Source organism: Nyctereutes procyonoides, unplaced genomic scaffold (assembly GCF_905146905.1).
Source record: "Nyctereutes procyonoides isolate TBG_1078 unplaced genomic scaffold, NYPRO_anot_genome, whole genome shotgun sequence".
NCBI lineage: Eukaryota > Metazoa > Chordata > Mammalia > Carnivora > Canidae > Nyctereutes > Nyctereutes procyonoides.
The window spans coordinates 1,314,025-1,339,087 of NW_026575051.1; the positions used below are offsets into that span (position 1 = coordinate 1,314,025).

General features: G+C 56.5%; 3 protein-coding genes across 6 annotated transcripts; 1 reads left to right on the forward strand and 2 right to left on the reverse strand.

Moving 5' to 3' along the window:
- Positions 1-77: 77 nt before the first annotated feature.
- Positions 78-1,670, forward strand: SAPCD1 (suppressor APC domain containing 1). The gene is made up of 4 exons (XM_055330198.1): positions 78-342; positions 557-697; positions 1,185-1,280; positions 1,392-1,670. The coding sequence occupies exons 1-4, from the start codon at positions 229-231 to the stop codon at positions 1,662-1,664; spliced, it is 624 nt and encodes a 207-aa protein (XP_055186173.1). The 5' UTR covers positions 78-228; the 3' UTR covers positions 1,665-1,670.
- Positions 1,671-2,335: 665 nt separating this feature from the next.
- VWA7 (von Willebrand factor A domain containing 7) lies at positions 2,336-10,823 on the reverse strand. 3 transcript variants are annotated; one of them, XM_055330196.1, is made up of 17 exons: positions 10,584-10,823; positions 10,077-10,322; positions 9,534-9,815; positions 8,955-9,051; positions 8,249-8,359; positions 7,605-7,800; positions 7,319-7,488; positions 5,953-6,065; positions 5,599-5,715; positions 4,955-5,140; positions 4,331-4,463; positions 4,067-4,219; positions 3,865-3,957; positions 3,208-3,509; positions 2,995-3,134; positions 2,620-2,794; positions 2,336-2,512 (listed from the first exon to the last, which is right to left on the reverse strand). In XM_055330196.1, exons 2-17 carry the CDS (start codon positions 10,305-10,307, stop codon positions 2,348-2,350), a joined length of 2,664 nt encoding a protein of 887 aa, XP_055186171.1. In that variant the 5' UTR covers positions 10,308-10,322; positions 10,584-10,823; the 3' UTR covers positions 2,336-2,347. The 3 variants fall into 3 exon arrangements, with proteins under 3 accessions (XP_055186171.1, XP_055186170.1, XP_055186172.1); XM_055330195.1 differs by having other exon boundaries at positions 7,319-7,500; positions 10,077-10,823; XM_055330197.1 differs by lacking the exons at positions 7,319-7,488; positions 7,605-7,800 and having other exon boundaries at positions 10,584-10,822.
- A 143-nt stretch (positions 10,824-10,966) lies between these two features.
- On the reverse strand, positions 10,967-23,925 carry VARS1 (valyl-tRNA synthetase 1). Of its 2 annotated transcripts, none has more exons than XM_055330193.1 (29): positions 23,178-23,925; positions 22,052-22,186; positions 21,814-21,952; positions 21,467-21,591; positions 21,297-21,384; positions 21,034-21,134; positions 20,778-20,905; positions 17,770-17,934; positions 17,500-17,581; positions 16,869-16,988; positions 16,673-16,781; positions 16,484-16,578; positions 16,151-16,241; positions 15,771-15,895; positions 15,584-15,687; positions 15,323-15,481; positions 15,113-15,203; positions 14,916-15,021; positions 14,757-14,827; positions 14,545-14,670; positions 14,162-14,266; positions 14,013-14,081; positions 13,849-13,927; positions 13,597-13,724; positions 13,064-13,219; positions 12,715-12,921; positions 12,531-12,642; positions 12,073-12,398; positions 10,967-11,124 (listed from the first exon to the last, which is right to left on the reverse strand). In XM_055330193.1, the coding sequence occupies exons 1-29, from the start codon at positions 23,562-23,564 to the stop codon at positions 11,056-11,058; spliced, it is 3,798 nt and encodes a 1,265-aa protein (XP_055186168.1). In that variant the 5' UTR covers positions 23,565-23,925; the 3' UTR covers positions 10,967-11,055. The 2 variants fall into 2 exon arrangements, with proteins under 2 accessions (XP_055186168.1, XP_055186169.1); XM_055330194.1 differs by having other exon boundaries at positions 10,968-11,124; positions 21,297-21,381; positions 23,178-23,924.
- Between the last annotated feature and the right edge of the window lie 1,138 nt (positions 23,926-25,063).

A 25,063-nucleotide genomic window follows, 5' to 3' on the forward strand; every position in this document is an offset into this window, starting at 1 on the left:
AAAACCAGCCACAGCTGTTTTAACAGACCCTACAAAAGCAGATGAGAAGGAAGAGATTACGCCCCAACAGAGATGATCTTTCCCCGTAAGTAGGAACACCCCAGCCTCAGACATGGCAGGAAAGGCTCTGAGAGGCTGAAAAACAAGGTAGGATGGGCACAGGAGGGAAGGGGAGGGCCCAGCCCTGCACGCCACTGGGCGTGGCTCTACTCTTCCCACTCCAGAGCCATGGGGAGCCAGGGTCCCAGTGGGCTGCCCCTCGTCTGTGCTCCCTACACAGTTATGCTGCTGCCACTCGGAACAAGCCGCCAGGACCCAGGGGCCCGGAGCTTCTTCCTCTGGGTGAGAGAAGCCCACTGCCTTGATCTGTCCCACATTTCCAGCCAATTTTGAGGGCCCCTGTCTTCCCCCCTGCTTCCCCTTGCCTTCCAGGTGCTCAGTGGTTAGTCTGGGCTCACACTCAGTGACCAGTGAACCCAACCAAGAGTTGAGAGGAAGTGCTACGGCCCAGAGCCCTGCTGTGGAGCAAGTCAGCCTCTGCTTCTTGCCTTCCCAGCTGCAGAGGATGCAGGCTCTGGAGAGGGAGCAGGATGCCCTGTGGCAGGGGCTGGAGCTACTGGAGCATGGCCAGGCCTGGTTTGAGGGCCGTTTGAGGGAGGCACAGCAACAGCAGCTGCATCTAGGGGCTCTTGGTGAGGTACGGGGCTGATGTGTGGTGTGGGGGAGCAGGGAGATGCAGACACGGCAGACACCACCATGGAAAGGCAAGAGTTAATGGGCAGGGATCATGAATTGGAAGCACTGTGATGACTGGATGCCACCAAGTGTTAGGTTGGTGTTCATTGTTGGGATTGGAGGAGGCTGGTCTGCATTCCATTCAGAGGGACATGATTAGGATCACTCCATTGAGATGGGGGAGTGGCCTGGATTATTCCAATGGATCAGGACTAGACAGGGAGGATCCATAAAAAATAAGGAAAAGGGTACTGTGCTGTTTGAGAGGGATGGAGGAACTGGATTGTTAAAGAGATGGGAGTGGAGAGTGGGGGATTTTTCCCACCTGCCTTGAGGGCTACTGAGATAAGGGAATCCCGATGGAGAAGAAATATGACCTGTGGTGTCAGAAGAGTAGCAGATGGACCTCAAGTTTTCACCATGTTGTCAGCCTCCAACTCCTCCTTTAGAATTTCCTAGCAGATTTACACTCAGAGCCTCATGGCCCCCAGTTAGCCCAGATTCAAAAGATGAACATGTGTTTGCGGAGTCTGGTTCAGGAGAAGGTGAGTTTATTGTTTTTGCTTAGATTTTTGGGAAGTGGGGGTAGAGAGGGGACCTAGGATCAACACTGGTTTAAGAGGAAAAAGTAAATCCCACCCACCCCTCCCTCCTAGTTCTCCTCACATCCCTTAAATAAGGCTGATTCCCATGCTGCCCAGGGCTGGAAGGGAAGGCCAAGGAAGCAGAACCTCTGGCAGCAACAGATAGGCTGTAGGGGGTGGCAGGAGGGCGGAGCCTGGCCCCCTAGTGGAGCGGGGAGCACAGATGCCCACAGTTTCTCTCCTCTTCTCCAGGAGCTGTCCAGGCAGAAGGCAGGCATTCAGCCAAAAGGGGAGACCGTCCAGCTTGGCTGCCCCAAGATGCGGGGGGGCCCAACCCGTGTGTAAAGGCTCCTCTGGGTTTCCTCATTTGGTGAGGTGGTGGGGGGCGGGGGAGGCCTGGGCCAGAGCCCCCAGTCACTTTATTCTGCCTCTTGACCTAACAGATAAATGGCTCCAGGTGATGGGCCAATTGAAGTCCAAACATCTTGGTGTAAAGTTTCTTCTCAGCAACTGAAAACTTCCATTTCATCTTTCCTCTCCCTGATATGATATCCATAAATGATCTCTCTTTGGAATCTCTCTCTAGGGCAGATATGTTTACTGAAACTGTCCTTCAAATTTAAATACAAAAATAAAATAGGAGCTTCTTCAGAATTTCAAATAAGAACAATTCTATACATAAACCCCACTCCCAACCTTTGTTTCCTCCCCATACATCTTTCCTTTTCCTGAGCTTGGGAAAGCATGAATAAATAATGGAGTAAAGAGATGCTACGGAGAAATAGGAACCAACTTTCTCCAAAAAGGAGTATTTGCTTTGGTTCCCACCAGAGTTAGAGAAAGTGTACTATGGGAGAATCCATGGCCCTCTATCTCAATCTCACTAAGGAAGAGAGGGACAAGTGCATAAGAAGGAAAACCTTCATCCCATCTGGGACAGGTGGGGGCCAGAGGCCCATGTCACCCTCTCAGCAATGGGATAAGATTGAAAATAGCACTAGAGACCCATTCCTCTAGGGGTTGTAGTGTTACCAGGAGGCCAAGCCTAGCAGGAGCAGCACTCCTCCAACTGTGCCCCACCAGCAGATGCCTACTCGCCCTCCTCCAGCCCTTCCCCGAGTCACCAAAGTGGACACAGAGCTGGTCGAGTGGAGGATGGGGCCAGATTCGTGGGCAGTGGCAGCCAGTGGGTCCTGGGGAGAAGGGGAGAGAGGCTGTCAAGCTGTCTCTACCCAAGTTAAGCCCACAACACCCTCCCCTTACCCTGCCTGGCCTGAGATGGGAAGTGGGGGTACCTCACCTGCGGGGCCGGAGCCAGCACCAGGAGCCAGAGGAAGGCGTGGGTTGGGGGCACTAGGCTGCCTTCTCGACCTGTCGCAGTCACAGTCACCATTACCACGGAGTCTGGGGCGGCTGAGTCCGGAACCTCCAACCACAGGTGGCCCCACACAGACTCATTCGGTTCCAGGCGAACCCTGTTGAGTGGACACACAGTGGGCTGAAGGCCCAGGCTCTGAAGAGCTGAGAGCCGAGGGTCTCAGGCCAGGTGAGAATCTGAATGCCCCTGGGAGGAGGCCGTGTAGGTGGGGCTTAAAGCACCAGGCCACCATGCGAGGGGGCGCGGGAGGGACCAAAAGGTGGGCCAGAACTGAGCAGGAGGGTTCGGGGGTTGTACCTGGAGAGGTTGAAGGTGAGAGGGAACCTGGGGTTGACAGATGTCCTAAGATCCAGATCCTGAGGGCCTGAGAAGCTGGCGATATGGAGGCTAAGTGGGGCCTTGCTGCCGGGGGCCAGGGACCCTGGGGAGCTGCTGAGCTGCAGAGGAGGGTGGGTTAGGGGAGAGCTGCTGCAGCTCTGGCCCCACCCACACCTTCCTCTGGCATCTCACCTCCAGAAGGACTGGGACCACGGTGCAGGGCTGGGGGGCCACTCGGTGCAGGCCATGCCCCTCTCCATCCTGGCCGATCAACTCCAGAGAGAAGGGGCCCGTGGTGGACAGAAGTGCGGGTGGCAGTGAAGCGGCCAGGAGACCTCGCTCCCGTGGTCCCATGGGTTCCAGGGGCACCCGGCCCCGCTCAGCCCCTTCTGGAATCCCTCGAAGGACGACATGGGAGAAATGCGACCGAAGATCTCTGGGGTCACCTCTGAAACCCAGCCCTGTCACCTCTACCAGCAGCTGGGTCTGGAGGCCTGGGACAGGGGGTGGGAGGGGAGGATGATGGTCTACAGGAGATTCGGACATGGGGAGAAAAGGATGAATGGCTTTGGAAACAGGGGTTACCCCTGGGAGTATGGATGGAGAAAGGGTGCTACCTCTGAGTGACATTGTTGGGCAGAGTGAAGAAAGATTCTGGGATGCCTGAAATGTTCTAAATCTTGAACTGAGGGAGGAATGGTTACATGGGTGCATTATGAAATCCAGCTGTTTACTTCGGTTAGTACACTTCTGTATATGTAAGCCGTAACTCAATAAAAAGTTAAATAGAGAATTTCATAGCTAGATAGATGGGATAATGGGAAAGTAGGGGTGGGGGGACAGATGTACCTGCTACTGGCTGAGCCAGGGGGTAGAGGCCAGGGTGGGGGCCTTTATCCATGGGAATTCCAAAGTAGAAGAGGAAGTCCAGGGCTGTCTGGGCTGAGGAGGGCCAAGGCAATCAGAGACCTTGCCAAAACAAATGTCACTGACAGTGCTCTCTGAGCTCTGCGGCCTTGTCCTCCCTTCCCAGGAATATCTCCCTCCTTACCTTGCACCCTCACCCGGGGCATGCCCTCCGCTATGACCTGGATCTCCCAGGTCCCTGGCTGTGGGGGGTCATTCATGGTAACTATCCAGAACTGCCCAAAGCGGCGCGTGTGACCTAGAGGCCCTTTGCCTTCCTCCTGGTCCTGGGAGACACCTGATGGCAGTGGGAGAGCAAGATTGGCACATGAGATGATTCCTGTCCCTTAGTAGTTCACCCTTCACTCTCCATCCTTCCCTCTGCCTCAAGTCACATTCGTGGATGTACCTGCCGGGCTCCTGATCCAGAAGCTGCTGACCTCCCCATGGATCCGAACTGTGACCCTCTGGAGCAGTGCATCCACACTGAAGCCAAGTGGCCTCCCAGACACCACAACAGGAGGTTCCAGGGGGAGGGTAACCTTGGATGTGCAGAACCAAAGAATGAAGAAGAAGATAAGGCAGTGAACACAGATAAGGCAAAGAACAAAGACAGGAGAAAGGTGGAGACATAAAGAAATGAAGTCACACGTGAAAGGCTACGGTGAAAGAGAGGGGCACAGGACCAGGGATGAAGTTACAGTAAATGACAAAGTGGAGGCAAGGGATTAAGGATGAGGCAATCACTTCTTGTCCCTCCTTACAAGATGGCAGGACTTCCTGTGGTAGCCCCGAGGACAGATTCCTGGAGGCCAAGGTTGGGGGACAGGGGGCAGTACTACTACCGAAGGAGCAATGTGGAAGGTGGGGGGCCATGGATCTCAGAGGGAGAGAAACTTCCTTTCCCACCCTTTTAACTGCTGAGGCAACACAGCTGTGTTAAACCACTAACCTAGGAGAAAGAGAAAGGCCATGTCGCCCATGCCCTTAGTTCTCAGCTGGAAGCATTAGTCCCTCTGGCTGCCATACTCACCAGGTCTGCCATGCTGTCCCCAACAATGGCCGCCACATCCTGAATGTGCTGGTCTTTGGTGAAGATGACCTCTCCTCCTGAGGCCAGGGCCACGGCTTCATATGGCTCAAAACGCAGAGGAGACAAGACCTCACGCCGAGCTCGGCCCTGAACCCTCAGTGGGTCTTCAGTCACGAGGAATGTCACCTGTGCCAAAAGAAAGGCCAGTACTTGAGTACTCCCAGTGCCATCTACTATCAGAATTGGGGGTCTCCTGTGCCCAAGTGCACTATGGAGCTGATGACTAATGGTAAGGTCTCTGTCAGCCTCTGACTCTACGGCAGGGTCTCCCAGTGACACAGCCCCTAGGCCTTCACTTAGTAGTTGCTTTTCCCTTATAACTGTCACCCTATGTCACCCACATAGTGGATTATTAGCAACTAGATCTCCAGTTCTTTTGAGTGGTTTGTTGGAGACAGATTCAAATATGAATTCAGATCAGACAAGGGATCTGGAAACGTTATACTCATTGTCTTCTTGTCCCACCCCTTGCCAAAGTTGGTTCAGCCACCAGAGCGTGGCGTGATCCTCATTATGAGGTGGTTGTCATGGGCTTCCCCGTATCCCTGGGCAGTCGATGCTGCGTCTCCCATCAGTGTGCTCACTCTGCAGCGCCGCTCCTGAGTCAGGGATTCCACCCGGTTGGTGAGGACGGCATCCTTGGGGGAGGCATCAGTGAAGACAAAGATGTCTGAGAGGGGAGGTGTGTGCAGCAGAGCCAGCTGGCAGAAAGGGAAAGCACTGGTATTAAAAATGGCAGCAGCAGCAGGGGGACAGGTAGAACCAGGGGGGACAGAATTGAAGGAAATATGACCCTGGAACCCTGGAGGGAAGCTAGGGGCACTAGGCTCTGAAGGTGGGGAGGGAGGTGCAGGTCCCAGGAAGGCTCCAGTTCCCCTTGGTGGCGGGATCTGGAAAGGAAGGAAGAAGGGGAGGGGCAGAGGGTGGGGGAGGCAGACCTCTAGGGCTGACAGGCACATCTCAGGCTCATCTCCACCCCCCAAGGCATGGAGCTCATTGAGTTGTTGCCAGAAGCTGTCAGGGTCACTGGTTGTAAAGACAGGGCCAAATCCTGGGGAGGGAGAAAGGAAGCAAGTGAGGAGAGGGATCCCCTCATCCCCGCCTAGGCCGACCTCCCCAGTCAAGAGGCCTGCTATGCTCCAGGGGCGAATGACTATTGAAACAACAGTATTCCCTTATACTTACATGCACAGGGCAGGGCAGAGGCTAGTGACCTTTGGGGGGAAAGTGGACCTCATTTCCAGAGCAAAATGGCAGCATCTCCTGTGGTCCTGAGTGGACCTTTACAGGGTAGGTGTGTAGGTATAAAAAGTACCTGGGGCCTCAGTTCCTCACCAGAAAAGCCAGAAAAATAATAGTACTTACCTCGGGGTGTCATTAGAACTAAATGAGTTGATTTTGTGAATCTTAGAATGTGCATTGATCAGTAAGACGTACTAAATTTTTAATTATTCAAAGCTTCATCAAATATGTGTTAAGCTCCTCTTAAATGCCAGCTATTAGATTTATACAGGTAAATAGGATGCAACACCAATCCTTAGGGAATTCTCAGTTTTTTGTTTTTTGTTTTTAAGATTTTTACTTATTTATTCATGAGAGACAGAGAGAGAGAGAGAGAAAGAGAGAGAGAGGCAGAGACACAGGCAGAGGGAGAAGCAGGCTCCATGCAGGGAGGCCTATGTGGGACTCGATCCTGGGACTCCAGGCTCATGCCCTGGGCCAAAGGCAGGCGCCAAACCGCTGAGCCACCCAGGGATCCCTAATTCTCAGTCCTAAAGGTATTTTATTTGATGGTCATTTCAACCATAGGAGATAGGCAGGATAAGACAAGTACTGACCCATTCTATAGATGATGAAATTGAGGCAAAAAAAGGTGAAATGATCAGCCTAAGGATGCACAGTGACTGGTCGACCCAGGTCAGGGCGTCTGACTTCCAGCCCAACAGGAAAGGAAATAAACTATAACTAGCTTCACAGGAGCCTGCACCCACCAACCCCCCATCTTCATCCCAATCTCTGTCTACAGGAAGCGGCGAGAATTGAGAATGGCTGATTAGCGTGGAGGCAGAGGACCCTGCCTAAGCACAGATCATGATTAACCTCATAAGGAAAGTGCTACCACTTTGGAAACACCAGAAGTGCCGATTGTTTCCGATATGCACACAGGTGCCAGTGAAGACTCAACCACAGGAAGTGTCACCATTTTGTTAAGGAAGTGGAACCATGAGGCCCATTTTTCCACCAGTGGCATTCACCCCTCACCCTGGACTTCCTTCCTTCCACTCTGCTCACCAGACCAGTTACCTGGGTCATGGAAAGGTACCAGGATGTAGTGGGCAGGCTCCATGGGGCTGCCCCTTCTTTGTTCCACAATGTGGCGAGCCTGGATTTTGGCAGCACTGATCTCCTCACCCATACTGCCCGTGGTGTCCAGGACAAAGCTCAGGCTGGAGGCTGGGCTGATATCCAGCAGCCTGGGGAGCAAGCTGGAGATATGGTGAAGGGTCTGTCCATTTGCCCCCACACCCTGTCTTCTCAGCTCCCAAGAGCGCCTACCCATTCGGGAGCACATCTCACAGAGGCCACTCACCTAGAGAAACCCCTGTCTCCCAGGCGGCTTCTCAGGAGGCTGAAGGCCTGGATGGAGGCCAGAAGGGCCAGTTTTGCAGCCTGGAGGTGAAGCATGTGGTGGGGAGAGAAGCCCGGGGATGTGCTGTCCTTGTTGATGCCCCCCCGTGGTGGCTGGGAGCTGCTCCGGTCAAAATGGCCCCCATGGCTACATTTCCCTGGGTTGAGGAAAGACAGCTGGAGGGAGGAAGTAAAAAAGCCACTGCCTCCTAAGAAAACGAGGCCCTTTTTTGAGCTGGCCTGACCTTTCACTCTTCAGCAAAGGATCAGCAAGAAAGATGACATTTTGTGGAGGCCAAATCTGGAGGAAATCTGGAGGGGTCCATCATCATGGTGTACAGTGGATCCCCTCATCTCTCTGGTCAGTCCCCAAAAGCTGCCGTGGGATAATGGGGAAGTCCTCCCAGCTGAGTGAGCAGCTCTTCCCCACCTGACCTTCACGGCCACCTCAGCAGGCCTCCACCCACCCACCCCATTCCTGACATCCTCGCCTTCTTCCAGGAGCTGATGCCACAGGAAGTGGGACAAGGGCCTGCAGTTCTGAGATCCCTATGGGAAGGCTCAGGGGAAAGGCTGTGACTTTCTCCCCTTACTTCCGCCTGGTACCTGGAGGTTTGGAGGGATGAGATCCAAAGTAGCCAGACGTGAGGAGCGTCAAGTCCAATAAATTCCCGGGGCAGCTCAACTCCTCACAATCAGAGCAGGTAGGATCGCCCACTGGAAGGGAGGACAGGAACCTAGAGCCCACGGTTCTGCCACCACTGGTCTTTAGCCCCGTCCACCTGAACTTGGGCTTACCCCCCAGCTGCCCAAAGCATATGGGCACGCTTCTAGGCTTTCTGAGCAAACACCTGGAGGTGGTCTGGTGATGAGACCAAGTATTTGGGACGGGGACTGTGCTAGGAAACCAAGAAGCATGCAGACCGGTACTGCGGGGACTGAGCCCTCTGTGAGCCGAGGACAGGAGGCGAACTTGTAACGGACAGGAGGCAGCTTCCGGTCATAGTTCAGGTGGAAAGAAGAGACGACTATGACGGATAGTCCTGGTTGCTCCATCCCATGTTGGGGGAAGGAAGCCACATGAAAGAGAACTCGAGGTCTGTTGACCTTGGTCCTGGCTCTGTCGCCCGGGTGACCTTGGGGAGGCTATCTAGCTGACCTGGCCTTTGGCTGAGCTGAGTGACCTCACAGGTCATTCCAGAGAAGAAGCAATGGCACATCCTATGTGACCTGAGGATGTGACACAGTGGCTGGGTGGGCTGCCAGGATGTGGCTCTATGGGTTCCCCCCAAGCCCCGGGTCACGGCCATACCTCGTGCCAGGCTCTGGAGCTCCTGCCTCGGCCAGAGGAGGTGAGGATGCGGCTCCTGCCGCCCCAGTTCCACCCAGTTGCTGTGACTGTAGAAATCCTGTGGGGAGGAAGGGAGATGAAGCACTGTCGTCATGATCTCCAGCCCTTACCTCCACTCCTTTGAGTCCCTCATCTGGAAAGCCTCCTCTTACCACCCCTTCCCCCTCCCTGCTGCTGTCAGATAACCCAAGTGCCCTCTACACCCTCTGCCCGTTGCCCAGAACAGAGCTTTCCCCATGTGGGAGACTCCTAGTGTTTCCTCTCTTCGCACTCAGAGCCCACCCAAAGGCCCTCCAGTGGCCTACAGGGCCCACCACTGACACCACGTCTCCCTCTCACCTCCTCTGGCTTCTCCGCAGCCACAGGAAGTGCTGCCAACTTGGAGGTAGGGAGCTGGGGACCAGCCTCAGGGCATTGGCAAGCAGCACCCCCATCCTTTCTTAAGCAGGGAGGTCTCTACCCGGGGGATGGGAAGACCCAGAGTGGAGACACCCACCTGCCCCCACCCCCCCGCCTCCGACCGTTTCATGCTGTTCTCACCTGCAAAGCATGAAGTGCAGCCCCAAGACGCCGGCGGGCCAGGGTGTGGTCCAGGGCTCTGGCTGCCACCAGGGCCTCCCGCAGAGCCCCGGCCAGGCGTGTGCGCCCCTGGCCCAGCCGTTCGGCATCGAAGTGCAGGTCAGGGTCGTTCTTGGATGTTGGCAGGAAGTCCTGGGCTGCGTTGGCACGAGACACCTCACCTAAGGCTGCTCGGAACCGCCGGGAAGAAAACCCAGGCCCAAAGTAGGCAGCAAAGAGGTCATCAGCAAGGAGGGTGCGGCCCTGGTGAGAGCAGGTTAGAGGGCAGGGACCCCTGGATTAGGCCACTGCCCATGTTTCCTCAGCCACCATCACTCGGGGTAAGCGTGCAAGGAATTGAAGGTGTTGGTCCCTATATGAGAGGGGCAGTTCTGGACCAGGACTCTTGGGTATTGTTGCAGGGGGTAGAGGTGGGGAGGCATGGAAGAGAGGATGGCCCTCAGGAGGAGAAGTCCCAGGGAGTTGGGGAATCCTGCTGGGATGGGAGGACCCAGGGATGCTCACCAGGAAGTCCTCAAGATGCAGCGGGGGCCGGCCTGGGGGCGGCTGCTCCAGGAATAGCTGCAGGGTGACATTGAGTGCCGCCTCCTCAGTCAGGTCCTGGTGGGTGACGGAGCCAGGGGCAGCCAGGAGGCTCCAGACATTGGGGAAGAAGGAAGATGCAGGGTGCAGCAGTTGCAGCAGCAGCAGCAGGGAGGTGCTCAAATGGGAGAGGGGCACGTCTGTAGGAAGCATGGCTGCCACATGCACCTGCCGGACAGAAAGCTCCTGGGAGTAGGAAGCAGCTGCGAGTCCAGGGCAGGCCCAGCTGTGTCTCCAGGGGCACCTGCTCTGCCTCAGGCCCCAGATGGGTCCCAGCCTGCCTTCCCTGCCCTCTCCCCTCGGGTGTCAACCGGAGGCCATAGAGGTACAGACACCTGCAGGAGAGGGACTGAGGTTCCTCCCCTAGGACACCCCCCCACACACACACCCAAGGGAAGGCTGAAACCCCTCTCTAGGCCTCTCCCCTACCTGGTGGCTGGGTCTCCGGCAGGGCCACTGGGGCGTGGTGTCACAGGGCACTTAGGTCAGAGTTATAATTAACCTAAGGAGGACTCAGTGGAGGGGGGTGGGGCAGGCCCAGGCAGGGGCACGGTGGTGCAGGACGGGCAGCCCCTGGCCCCTCTACTCATGTCCACCCAAGGCTGCGAGCGGCAGCTGGCACCAGGGCGGGCCTCCCTCAGCAGCAGCACAAAGGTGAATGGAGAAGAGCTGGGAGGAGGAAGGGAGTGAGCAACATGACTCAGACCTGGCTCAGTGCCAGAGGCAGATCCAGACAGAAGCACCTCTCTGGCCCACCCCGTGCCTCTAGCCTAGCCTGCGGCTCTTGGGGGTGCAGGCACCCAGCCCCAATCACACACAGATAAGACATGGGTTTTGTGGCAAAATATTTTATTGCTGCCACCCCATGGTGGACACTGGGGGTCATGAGGAGTCGGGTGTATCACAGCATCTTCTGGAATAGCGCAATGGCCTCATCCACCTTCTTGAGCTCTGCTTCTATCTGTTGGAGCTGCGGGTGGGACAAGGAGAGGGGGTGGTGGGTGGTGAGGACCCAGGCCCAAGAGAGGAGACAAAGGTCAGGAATGGGGGCACACAAAAAGAAAAAAAAAAAAAAGGAATGGGGGCACAGCCCAGAGTCACACAAGTGACCCACAATGCCCACGATGGCAGGGGGGTCCAGGTTGGAAAGATGGGTGAGGGCCATATACAGTGAGTATTCTGGGGACTGTGAGAGCATGGCCAGCCCATCCCCCACTCATTCTCATCAGCCTCCCCCATCAGTACCTGCCCTCCCTTCCAGCATCATTGGCCTCTCAGGTCTGGCCTTCTGCCAGTGTTCAGTCCCCAAACACAAAGGGGCCTCAGAGGCCTTGTGCCCCAGCCAGTAGCCCCCGCCCCCAGGTGGACAGTAGGACACAGGGGTTAGGGACGAAGGCTCCTACGCAGGCACTGGGCTTTCGTCTGTAAAATGGCAATGGCAATACCCACTGCCCTGAGCAGGCTTCCAGGCGGATGGATAGACAGAGCTCTGCTCAGCCACTACGGCTTCACAACTCAGCCTCCATTCGTTTCTCTCTGTGTCCATGTGGTTCACCCCACTGCTCCTCCCTGGAGATCCCAGGTGAGCCCGCTGGGCTTCCCGATTGTACTGGGCCCCAGACCAGCCCCTGGCACGTGGGATGGGGAGCGAGGGCTCTGGCGGGGAGGCAGGATACCTATTCTAGGTCTGCCTCCGTCCTCACGTTGTGGTTGTGACCCTGGGCTGTGCCCTGGCTCCTAGCTGTTCCTTGTGTAAGAGGAGGGATTACACGGACCCCACCGGTTCGGGAGGTCCGGGCTATCTGCTCCCTGGTCACTGCCCAGGGCTGGGTGGAGTGCAGCCACGGGACGAGGTCTGACGATGGAGGGAGCACATGGTGTGGGAAATGGAAAAGGGGTGCCCCCCCATACCACATACCTTGGCTCTGTCAGCCTCCTGGACTTCAAGGGGCACCTTGACAGGGTAGCCTGAGGCAGCGCGGCGCTCCCGCAGACGCTGTGCCTGCCGCTGTGCCTCGCTGCGCTTGGCCTGCAGCTTGCCCAGTTCCCGGGCCGGGTCCACCAGGCCCTGCAGCTGCAGGTGGACGGAGCAGCGGTCAGATGCCAGGGCCACAGCACAGCCCTGTGGTGCAGGAGCCCCCAGGGCCAGGACAGCCACCACACCCGCGCTGGCCAGCGCCTGCACGTAGGCCGACACTGCCGATGCCAGAATGCCTGTGGCCTCATCAGCCACTTCCAGGAAACCTGTGGGGAAGGGAGGAAGGTGAGAGATCTGGCCCCAAGGAGACAGGACATGAGGCAACTGCACAGGACGATGGTCCCAGAGTGGGCTGAGGGGACAGGGGGACAAGGCAGGCATGAGGATACGAGGCTCACAGTCAGGCCTGATCCGGGTCAGGTTGTAGTCCGCACGCAGGGAGCGCACGGCTCGTGTGATGCTTAGGGCCAGTTCCATGGCAGCTTCCGCCTCAGGGTCCTTCCAGGAGCACTGCAGGGTGGAGGAGTGGTGAGGGAGGCTGGGGGGGCAGGCCAGAGGCCCCCTCCCAGCCATACCCCTTACCTCTGAGGGCTCCGGATAGGGGGTAACACAGAGACTAGGGGGTGCTTGTAGTGTCCGCCGGGGCAGCCTCTGGAACAGCTCCTCTGTCACAAAGGGCATGAAGGGTGACAGCAGCCGCAGGCCAACATCCAGGCAGGTGTAGAGGGTCTGGCGAGCACACTCAGCTACCACGTGGTCCATCCCATTCAGCACGGGCTTCAGGCACTCCTAGGTGACCGGGAAACATAGGCCTCAGGGACGTCTACCTCCAGCCCCCACTGTGCCTGTGAGGCTGGCTCTGGTCTCAGTGCCAACCACCGGCAAAGTGAGGCTCAGGGCTGTGCCGCCCCATGCCCACCCCGCTTCTCACCAGGTAGACATCACAGAGCTCATAGAGCCAGAAGCTGTACTGGGCAGTGGTGACAGCTGGGAAATCGTAGGCCTGGAAGCCTTGGTTGCTAAGCCTCACCGCCTCAGTCAGCCGGCTGCGGATCCAGCGGTCCACCAGGCTCTCGTGGCCTCCAGGCTTGGGAAGAAAGAGCCTATCAGCTGGGAGGTACCATACGCCTGGGGCAGGGAGGCAAAAGCCCATGGCAGGGGTGGGCAGGAACCACGGGCAGCTCTACATCCCAGGAACCTGCCAGGTCTGAAGTCACCATGTGCCAAGTACATGGAAGAGAAAGGACAGCACCCCCCCATCTCCTTGAGGGAGGACCCCAATGCCCCAGGCTTACACTGTAACTGTCTGTACCTGTGTCCATCTGTCCCTTCAGTTACATGAAGGATCCTCCAAAGCAGGGCCTGGGCCACCTGACTCAGTGGTCAGGATCCTGACACAGCACTGGCCATGCTTGTGGCTGCCTGTGCGGGTGCTGCCCACCTCGCCGCCTACCAGGCCCTCACCTCAGAGGTGGCTGAGGGCACAAAACCCTTCCCCAGGCCCCGGAGGGCAAACTTGGTGGCGTTCCAGAGCTTGTTGCAGAAGTGGCGGTACCCCAATATCCGGTTCACATCCAGGTTAATGTCACGACCTGGGTGGGAGTGAAGGGTGAGTCCTCCCCATCTTCCTCCTGGCACGTGCCCAGGGTGTAGAAGGACAAGGGTGGGCCTCAGGGAAGGAGGAAGGACTTGGATGAGAGGTTTTGGAGGCCATACCCTGGGACGTGTAGGCACAGAGTCCAAACCGGAGGGCGTCGGTGCCACACTCGGGAATGCCAGCTGGAAAGTCTGCCTTCTGTAGGAAGGAGTCAACGGGGGGCGTCGTGAGGTGCCGCACCCTCCTCGGCCCACCCTCTACTCCCAGAGCCCAGCCTCAGTACCTGGCCATCTTTAGCCTTCTCCACCTCACTGGGGTCCAGGTTGCTGTTCAGTAACTGGTCATGGAGGCCCTGAGGGGGAGGTGGGAGTGGTCAGGAGTTGTGGCCACAGCCCATAGCCCTGCCAGGCCTGGCCCAGAGTGCGGCCCCACCTGCAGGGAGACTCCATGGATGACGTCCAGGGGGTCGATAACATTGCCTAAAGACTTGCTCATCTTTCGGCCGTGGGCATCTCGCACGATGGCATGAAGATAGACCTGGCGAGGAAGAGCAGGGAGGGCCCGTGACAATGTGTCCCCTCACCCAGACACCAGTGCCTGCCCAGGGCCTGCATCTAGTCTGCCCCATTCTGAACCTCGGGCTTTGGGGTCCCTACCAGCGCACTCAGCACCTTTGTGGGCATCAGAGGCACTCCCTCCTCTGCAAAGCCAGGGCACAGAATCACTGTGAGGAGGCCCTGGCTGAGGCCCACCCACGGCTGCAGCTGTGGCACGGGATGGGAGGGACTGTGGGGCGGGTTCGGCAGTCTTCACACCTCTCTGAAGGGCAGCTTGCCGGTGAGCTTCAGGCCAAGCATGACCATCCTGGCCACCCAGAAGAAAAGGATGTCATGGCCTGTCTCCAGCAGCGTCCCCGGGTAGAACACACTCAGATCTTCTGACTGGGGCAGAGCAGGGCATGACAGGGGGCCAAGCCCCCCCCCACCCGACTCCCACCCCATCCCAGGCTGGGCCTTCAGGAACATACTTGGTTGGGCCAGCCAAAGATGGAGAAGGGGAAGAGGCCAGAGGAGAACCAGGTGTCCAGTACGTCCTCATCTGAGGGAGGCCAGAGGTCAGAGGTCAAAGCGGGTAGGGATGAGAATCAGAGCCTCAGCGCTGCCCTCCACCCCGAGCCCGCCCTTGCCTTGCTGGAGACTGATCTTGTCAGAGGACACTCCAAACTCCTTGGCTGCCTTCTCCCGGGCCTCAGCCTTGCTGCGCCCGCTCACCCAGTACCGCTCGTCGGGGTCCTGCCACAGGTGGAGTGAGTGCCGAGGGGGCCCTCTGCCTCGGCCCCGACCCCTCCCACTGGCGAGGGTCTAGCTCTGGCCTGGTTCTCACCTCCCCCGGGGGCACAGCCGGGTCGCTGACTGTGACAAAGTAGGCTGGGATGCGGTGACCCCACCACAGCTGCCGGGAGATGCACCAGTCCCTACAAGTGGTGGGGGAGGGGGCCGTGAGTCAAAGGGGTGTGGGGTGTGGGGGGTGAGGGGGTGTGCCCCGGACAGCCTTTCGGCCAACACCCACCCCACGTGGAAGGGCCCGACGCACCGGATGTTGTCCATCCAGGTGTGCCAAGTCCGCTGATGGGCCTCGGGCAGGATGCGGAGGTCTCCCCGCGTCACAGCGGCACTGGCGGCCTGGGCCATCTCCCCACAGCGCACGTACCACTGCGGCCGCAGCAGAGGCTCTACCACATCCTTGGACCGGCTGCAGGACGCGTGGGTGGGGACATCAGGTGGCGAGCCCCCAAGGAGCTGTTCCATCTACCCCCACCCCACCCCCACCACCCACCCCGGCCTCCAGCCTCACTTGCAAAGCGGCACTACCATGGGGTTGTCCTCAACACCCCGGAACAGCCCCTGCTCCTTCAGCGCTGCCAGCACCGCCTTCCTGGCCTCAAACCTGGGTAGGCCCTGGGTGGGAGACAGGCTCCATCACGGCCAGGCCCAGACACTCCAAGGTCTCTCAGCCACCACCCCAGCCCCGGCAGTCTTACCAGGAAAGGCGGGGGCACATTGATGAGGGCCCCTTGGGAGTCCATGATGGTGATGGCCTCTAGCCTGTGCCGCCGTCCGACCTCGTAGTCGTTCTGGTCATGGGCAGGGGTGATCTTCACCGCACCTGGGGTGTTTGCAGGGGTGCCCGAGGCACGAGGGACTCAGTGGAGCGCCTCTCTCTACACACACCCCGTTTTGGTGAAAGATGTGGCTCCCTGACCAGCCTTATCTCCCACCTCTTTGGTACCGTCCCCTGAGACCTAGACCAAGTCCTGCTGGTCCAGGAAAGGCTTGTTTTCTTTTTCTTTGGGAAGGAATATGAATGACTGGAGTGCACCTTGTGGCCTCCCTCTCTCTCCCAGGACAGCCCCTTGCTCACCTGTGCCAAACTCCATGTCCACAAAATCGTCAAAGATGATCGGCAAGCTCCGAGACAAGAATGGGTGGATCACACTCCTCCCCTTCAGGTGCTGGGGACAGAGGGAGACATCAAATACTCCAGAAGGCCTGGGCCCAGCTCTCTCCTACCTGGGACCCTACTGTCCCTAACGCAAAAACCATCTTCTGGGCCAGAAGGGAGTTGCAGAGGAGTTCCTAATCCAGTTTTCTCTCCTCAGCCACAGGGCTCAGTGTCCGTCCCACCCTCATGCACAGTGTGGGAGCACCCTGCAACCAGCACCCCTCCCCAGCTGTGGGGAGCACCCTGCCGCACCTGGTATCTAGGATCTTTGGGGTGCACAGCTATGGCCACGTCTCCCAGCATTGTTTCAATCCGAGTTGTTGCCACCACCACCTCCTCGTCACCGTCTGGAGTGACACACAGCCTTGTGGTCTCAGCTCCGGCCCCTTCTCACCCCCTACCCCGCCCCACCCAGGACCCCTGGCACCCCTAGCCTCCTACCTGAGCCTTGGATCTTGTAGGCAAAAGAGACAAGGACCCCAAACTCCACCTTCTCCTTATAGCCAGGCACGGAGAGCAGAGTGCGACCGGTCAGCTCTTTCTTATCCACCTGTGAGGTGTGGATTAAAAGAGGTGCCCTAGGGGCTGGGGCTGGGGCTGGTGACGGAGAGGGCCTGGAGTGGGGGTGGGGGCACACCTCGATGTCGGAGATGGCGGAATTGAGGGTGCAGGACCAATTGACAAGGCGGGTACTGCGGTAGATGACTCCTTCCTCATGGAGCCGGACAAAGGCCTCTGTCACAGCTGCTGAGAGTTTCTGGGGAGCAGGGAGAGTCAGAGGGAGGCCTAGATGCCCAGGGATCCAGGCAGACTTGCCAAGGCAGCAGGATCTGGTGAGACCTGGGCTGCCTGGAGTCCCACCACCCAGCCCCCTCTGAGGGCCAGAGGGAGTAAGTACTTTTCCTGAAGAGGAGAGAGAGCTGTGAGAGTGCAAAGGCGCCCAACAAAGCCTAAGGCCTCTGGGGATGGCAGGGAAGCCACCTGGCCAGGACAGGGGCTGATGAGGAGAATCCTGGGAGTTTGGGCTCTACAGGAGAATGAGGCCCATCATGGGCCACCAGGAAGAGTCTGAGCTCCAGGTAGGTAACAAAGGCCGCGACAAGGGGCGAGAAGTGCTATTTGCAGCTGAGCCCTCCATGGTTCCCCATGGGTGCTGAGCTCCCCTCCTCAGGGAGGGCCACAGCACGGGTACTCTCGTCCGTGGGTCACTCGCTCTGGGGAGCTTCCCTCCCACCCATGCCCCAGGCCCGAGACCCCCTCCTACTCACAGGGTCCATGGTGAAACAGGCTCGATTCCAGTCCAAGGAGCTCCCAAGCTTCTTCAGCTGGTGATAAATCCGGTCCCCTTTCCTGGAAGTGGACAGACAAGCCCAGATCAGCACTCAGGCCTGGGCTGGAGGGAGACATGAGGGCTGACAGGGCAGTATGGGGGTCACTCATCCCTCTGACCCTCTCTCTGTGAGGATCTGGCCCTGCAGCCCAGGCCAGAAGCCACCGAGGGTCCCCTCTGGGCAGGGGACGGGGCAAAGCACACTCACTCCTCTTTCCATTTCCAGACCTCCTGGAGGAAGGCCTCTCGGCCCAGCTGGTGCCGGCTCAGGCCCTGCTCACGCCACAGTTTCTTCTCCACCACCACCTGGGTGGCAATGCCTGCATGGTCACAGCCAGGGTTCCACAGGGTGGTCTCCCCGCGCATGCGGTGCCTGTGGGAAGAGCCAAGAGGATTGGAGGTGACTGGGCCATTGGCCCGGACAACAAAGGAAGAAGGGGCTCCTGTGCACGGAGTCAATGGACTCAGGAAAGAAAGAGGAGGTAAGGAGAGATCCTCCCAGCTCTGAAATTATAGTCAGGGAGAGAAGCACAAGGACAGCCAAGGAAATCTGACCAAAGAACAGAGAAGAAGCTCTCATCCAAACAATAAGTTACGGCGTAAGAACAGAGTTACAGATTAAGAAAACAAAAAGTGTCTGGAAACATATCTGAGCAAATTCATATTTGTTGTAAGTAGCATTTCCTATCAGTGGGGAAAAGGACAACCTACTGAATAAATCTTTCTGGGACAATTAGCTAATTAGTTCCCTACTTCTCAATATTCATGAAGAAAAATTCTAGTCCAATCCATGAACTCAACACTACTAGAAATACATTAGAAAAAAAATGACATACTTTTCAAGACTTGAAAGAAAAAAAGACAGAAGGAAGAAAAAAAAACCACAGATGAAAATGTTTGTAACTCTGAGGTAGAAGAGGCCTTCTTTAAGAAGATAAGGAACACTGGCAAACCAGAGCACCTGGGAGGCTCAGCCGATCAAGCAGCTGACTCTTGATTTCAGCTCAGGTCAGGATCTCAGGTTGGGAGATGGAGCCCTGGGTCAGGGAGTCTGCTCGAGGATTCATTCTCTCCCTCTCCCCTTCTGCCCCTCCCCCGACCCACACACACACTTAAGCTCTCACTCTAAAATAAATAAAATGGATTTAAAAAAATAATACTGGCAAACCAGCTAGATCAAAATATAAAACAACAAAACCCCCAAGTAAAAAGCAAGTGCTAGACCATCTGGGGAGAAATGACTGGAAGCTAATAATGTTTTAGGGAACTAATCAGAAAATGAATTAGAGAAATGAAGACGGTAGTATTGCAAGGCTTCGTCTGCCACGCATTGGTTCAAGTATGTGCAGTTGACGCTTAAGCTCTTTGCTGATGAGGCACATGAAGCATTAAATCCCAATGACCTTTACTGTGAACTTTTAGAAGAACTGGGCATTAAAGAAGTGGAGAGGAAATTATAGAAACACTGTATCCATACATCACTTTCAAAAACTCATCAAACTGTATCATATTCATTACTTTGTGGGTCTGTTTATCCTCGCTACATTTAAATCTCCCTGGGGACAGGGACTAGAGCGACTCCATTCTCCTGCAGATAACAGATCCTCAGGAGTGTTGCTTATAAGTTGTACTGGACATAAACATCTTTTATGAATCCTACTATTTGCTCGGTATTATTAAAGAAATAAGGCACAAGGAATGAAAGTAAAGTTTCACTAAAAGCATTTCTTAAGGTTTATATAAAGTTGGCTAAAAAAAAAAAATCAATAAAAGGTCATCAATAAAAGGTGTGCCTGGGTGGCTCAGTCAGTTAAGTGGCTGCCTTTGGCTCAGGTCATGATCCCAGGGTCCTAGATAGAGCCTGGGGCTCCCTGCTCAGTGGGGAGCCTGCTTCTCCCTTTCCCTCTGGCCCTGCACCTGCTTGTTCTCCCTCTCTCTCAAATAAATGTATAAATCTTTAAAAAATTACTTTTTTAAAGAAAATTGTCATCTGGAATATTAGATCATATACTTGTTAACACTGCTAACACGTCAGGGGGAGGAGCAAGTGCTAGAATAGGAAGAAACATTTATAATATACATAACAAACCAAAACATCAATATCCAGAATATTAAAGGATCTTCCACAAGCCAATTAAAGAAAAAAACCAGAATCAATAGAAAAACAAAGATAGGTACAGACGATTCATACACAAAGAAACTTTACTGGCCAAGAAACATGAAAAGGTAATCACAAATAACAGAGCCATCATTTTTTTTTGCCCTTCAGTTTGGCAAACAAACACTGATAATATCCAGGGTTGGAAAGGACATGGGGAAATGAATACCCTCACCCGCAATTCACGGAGGTATAAATTACTGAAGCTATTTGGAGACAACTTAATATAAGCATGCCCCTCCACCCTAGCAGTTTCAGTTCCTGGTAGTACACCAGAGAAATCTTCCACTTGCACTTGAGAGAGCACATACAGGAATGTGCATTCTAGCCAGATCTTCAAGAGAAAACAATTAGGAATGACCATTAATAGGAAAGTGACTCCTTCAAGGTATAGCCACACTATCAAACGCTAAGGAGCAATGAAAGAGAATGAAAAAAATAATAGAAAATAAAATAAATAAAAAATAAAAAAAGGAAGAGAATGAAGTCAGTCTATGCATAAGAACAAGGAAACATCTCCAAAATAAACTACTAAGTGCAAAAAAAAGTCATGGAGTAAGCGTTTGATGTTAGGTCTTTTATGTTAAAGGACAGAAAAAAGAAAAGCCCATCCAAATGAAAATTATAAACTACTGTGGATACACAAATTTTAAGTAAACAGACAAGAAAGACCTAGAATGACACACATAAAAGTGGTAGTAATGGCTAAATTTTGCAAGGGAGTAGGTCTACAGGGGCATAGTCAAAGAGACCTGAAGCTTTGCATTTCTTACAAAAATATATTTATGTTTGTTTAATTCAAAATAATGTTATTTTTCATGACAAGAGAAAGGAGACAAGAGCGTCTACTAGTGAGGGGTGCTGGTTGCTTGACTAGGGGAGGATGTGGATGATGGATCTGGGAAGGACGTGAGGAGAGGAGGAGCACCACCAGGGGGCAGAGCTGAGGTCCCATAAAGAAAAAAAGTGGACGGAGGCTGGTCAGGGGACAGAAGGGAGGAGAGGAGTGAAGAGGCAAAGGAGACAGAGGGAATGGGTGGAAGAGGGCAGGAGCTCACCATCGGGTCAGGGAGTCCTGGATGGCATTGGTGAGTGCGTGGCCCAGGTGCAGGGAGCCTGTCACATTGGGGGGTGGGATGCACATCATGAAGACTCCCCGGGGATTTGGTGCTGACACGCAGGAACGCTGATGGGGTAGGATGGGCACGTGCTAAGGCCTCACATCACCTCCTGGCCCCCTCCCAGGCAGTGTGTCCTTCGGCCCTGTTGTCGTCCTCCCATATTTCCCCTGGGCCTGGGCAGCAGAGCACTCACTCCATACTCGGGCTGGAAGAAACCCTGCTGCTCCCACCATGGGTACCAGGCAGCTTCCACATACTGAGGGCTGTAGGAGTCGGGCATGGTGCCACTGACATCTGGGGGAGAGACGGGGAGGGGGCAGCGTCTGAGACTGGGAGCAGCCGGGGGGGGCTGTGCAAATCCTCCAAAGCCAAGTGGAAGCAAGGGCAGTGCAGGAAGGGACAATGCCAAAGACAGCAGCAGCTAAGGAGGGGGGGGTCCCTTCCCTCCTCTCATACCTTTCTTTTCCCCAGCTGGGGTTGGGAGGTCATATGTAATGACCCCAGGATCCCGTTTTCCCCTCTTCTCTGGTTTTGGTTTCTTCTGCTTGGGAGGGAAAAGATAAGAGGCAGGGAGGTCATCCACCCACTGGGGCACCAACCTTCTAGTTTTCCCCGTAGCTTCTCACCTCTGCTGGCGGTGGCTGCTGCTGTTGTGTCTTCTGCTTCTGCTGGAATTTCTCTAGCTTCTCCCGTTTCTTTGCCTCCTTTTTGAGTTGAGAGGCTGTCTTTGGGGGTGCAGGGACCTCGGGGCCTGGACAGAGGCACAGAAATGCCAGCTTAGCCCATTGGGGATCCTCTGTGAACCATACTACTGTTTCATTCGGACCATTCCAGTGGCCCAAGGGCTCCCCATGCTGGCCTCCCCCTTCACCCCCCCACCCTCAGGCTCCTTCCCTAGCGATTCTGTCAGGAACATGAGCCCCACAGAAGGCCCAGAGGAACGCCTCCCCTTCTCCTCCCTAACCCTCCTCACCTGGCTGTTGAGAGAGGAGTCTGGCCCCTGAGTACAGAACCACCTCTCCCAGGACTGCCCGGAATTCTGGCTGCTGGACACATGTGGTAAACCAGCGAGTCACATTACCCCAGATCCGGCGGGCAGAAGGGTCCAGGACCTGCGACGGTGAAAAGAAATAAAATATCCTTAATCACCTTAGAGTGAGGTCTGATGGGAGCTGCATGTCCCCATTCTTCTCCAGGCCCCTGTGACTCACGTAACGGAAAGGCAGGAGCAAAGCCGTGACAGCTGCCAGGTCAGCCAGTGTGGGGGCCTCCCCAGCCAGGTAGGTGTGCAGCCGAAGCCACTCTTCCAAGGGGCTCAGGGTCCTGCCCAGGGCCCCCAGGGCAGCCTATGGGGAAAGGGAAGGGGTAAGGGACTAGGCTTGGCCCACCTCATTTCCCCATCCCCTAACCCACTCAATCCACGAGTCCTTCCGCTCCCAAAAATCACCACCTCTGACGCCAAATGGTCATAATAAAAATATTTCCATTTGTTCAACATATTCCTGCTGCACACTTACTATGTGTCACATGAATATGTTAAGCACCAGAAGTTAAAGACTGCATGAGGCAACACAGTTATTGCCTCCAGAGGTGTTTATTAAGCACCTACTACAGGCCAGGCACTTCTCTAAGGAATGTGGAGACAAGCAGACCCTGACTCGTGTTCACACTCCAGTGTTTACACTTCAGCGGGGGAGACGATAAATGTGCAAATATAGAGTACATCACCCTATTTTTCTCTGTAAGTGCTATGAAGAAAAACAAATCAGGCTGAGGGAGATGAGGCATTCCAGAGAGCGGCCCTCCATGGTAGGCGGTGTAAGTGGGACATGAGGGAGCAAGCCAGGGTGTAACCAGGGATTCACTGCTTGCATTCATTCATTCATTCATTCGTAGAATACTAACGATCCACCATGTGCTCAAAACTGTGCAAGGAGGTGATGGTTCTGGAAGGACTCAACCGCCTCAACCTGCTAGCGCTCTCTCTGCTCTCCCTGCCTTCTCCCCCATCCCCAGCACCCCGCCACTCCTCTCTCCCTCAACCCGCTAGGCTGCCTTCCGACTCCTCGAACTTCTCCCCCCAGACTCTAAGACCCCGAGCACCGGTCGGCGCCCCGCACAGCTCTTCTCATCTCAGCGTGTTCCTCAACAAGAAAACTTCCACTTCCCAAGACGGAAGAGCAAGGCTATTTAAGAGACCTGCCGAGGTTATCACTGCAGGTGACCACCGGGGATTTGCTCAGCGTCTCTCCACGCCTGGCACGCGCCCTTCCGGGGCTCCTTACCCCTTCTCATCTTCTTGTTCGTTCTGCATTTCCCCGCCTCCGTCCCGCTCACCTGGGCGTCCTGGGCAGCGCTCCGGAGTCCCAAGGCGGGCAGCGTTGCCCCGCAGGCGGCCGGTATCAGCTCCGTGTCGGCGTAGCTGACCCACTGTTGGACCAGCACGGCGGCCCGGCTCCCCCCGGGGCCCCCCAGGCCCGCCGGCCACAGCAACTGGGCCACGGCGGTGGCCCCCCACACCCAGAGCCCGCCGGGCCCCTGCTCCAGGGCGGGCAGACGGGGTGGGGGGCAGGGGGTCCTGCTGGTCGGGGGCGGCTGGAGGCAGATGCGCGGGTGGGCTCCTCCCCAGCCCGGGCCCTCCCCGGCCTCCCCGTAGCGCGCGGCTATGAGGGCCCGGAGGCTGGGGAAGGCGTCGGGATGAGGGGAGACGTACAGGATGGACATGGGTACGCAGGGGTCCGCACGACGCGGAGGGAGACCTAGGGGCAGGGAGACAGGGGCGGCTGAGCGACCCGAGGCGTCCTCTTGGGAGAACAAACGGGACCCCGCGGGGTCCCCCAGGGCCGGAGGTCCGACCCGGCCTCAGGAGCCCCGGGCCTGCCCCCTGGGATCCGCGGGTACGTCCTGGAGGAAGGCGGTCACGCCGGGCCGGACAGCCACCTGGCGGCCGGGGCCGAGGAGGCGGGCGGGGGGGCAGGGCCGGCGGGCGGCTCTCCGGGCGACCCCAGCTCCCAGCGACGCCGCCGGGCCGTGCGCGCCCACGTGTCCCCCTTTGTGACCACGAGCGTTTCCGGGCCCGCGGGTCCTGGCGCGGGCGGCCGTGCTCCGCCTGCGCGGGGGCGATGCCCGCCGACAGCGCTCGCGGCCGCGCCGCCCGCCGCGCTCACGAGGGACGGCACGAGGGCGCACGAGGGCGCACACCGGCGCGGGCGCGGGCGCAGGAGCGGAGCGCGCCCCGGACCCGCTCCCGTCAGGCGCCACCGCGGGCAGCCCGCGCGGGTCCTCGAGCGGCCGGGCCGGGCCGGGCCGGGAGGGACGGAGGGAGGGAGCGAGGGCGGCGCCCAGCGGGCAGCCCGGGAAGCGGCGGCCGGGGACTGGGGCGCGCGGCCTCCTCCCGAAGCCTCTCCCTCCCCCGGAGGCAGGCGTCCCGCCGGTCGGCCCGTGAGCTCCTTTGGTGCTGAGAACTCATCTCTAGAGGAGACTCCTGTTTGCCAAATGAGCCGGTTAGTTCCCAGTCCTAACTCCGCAATAAAAATAAACCGCTTGGGTACGCCTGGGCGGCTCAGCGGTTGAGCAGCTGCCTTTGGCTTGGGTCGTGATCCTGGAGTCTCGGGATCGAGTCCCACATCCGGCTCCCTGCATGGAGCCTCTCTCGCGCTCTCTGATGAATAAATAAATCTTAAAGAATATATATACCACTTGCATTGATCTGTTCTATTCAAAAAGAGTGTAGTTGGGATCCCTGGGTGGCGCAGCGGTTTAGCGCCTGCCTTTGGCCCAGGGCGCGATCCTGGAGACCCGGGATCGAATCCCACGTCGGGCTCCCGGTGCATGGAGCCTGCTTCTCCCTCTGCCTGTGTCTCTGCCTCTCTCTCTTTCTCACTGTGTGCCTATCATAAATAAATAAAATTAAAAAAAAAAAAGAGTGTAGTGATCTGGCTGGGTTCAGGAAGCAATCCAGCAGCAGCAAATGCACTTTGGTGTCTCATAAGATTAACTGTCGGGTGAACGGGACAGAGATGGAAAGGCAGCAAGTTCTCCTTGTGGGTACAGTGCAGGAAGACCACAGTAGGCAGGCCACACGGGTGGGGGAATGTTCAAGAAACCTGGTGTAGCCCAGGTGAGGTATTATGATTTACACCATGGAGAAGAATGACAGATAATGCTGGGAAGTTGGGCGGGATTCTTAACTGCGGTAATAGAGGAGCAGAGTTTAGATGAAT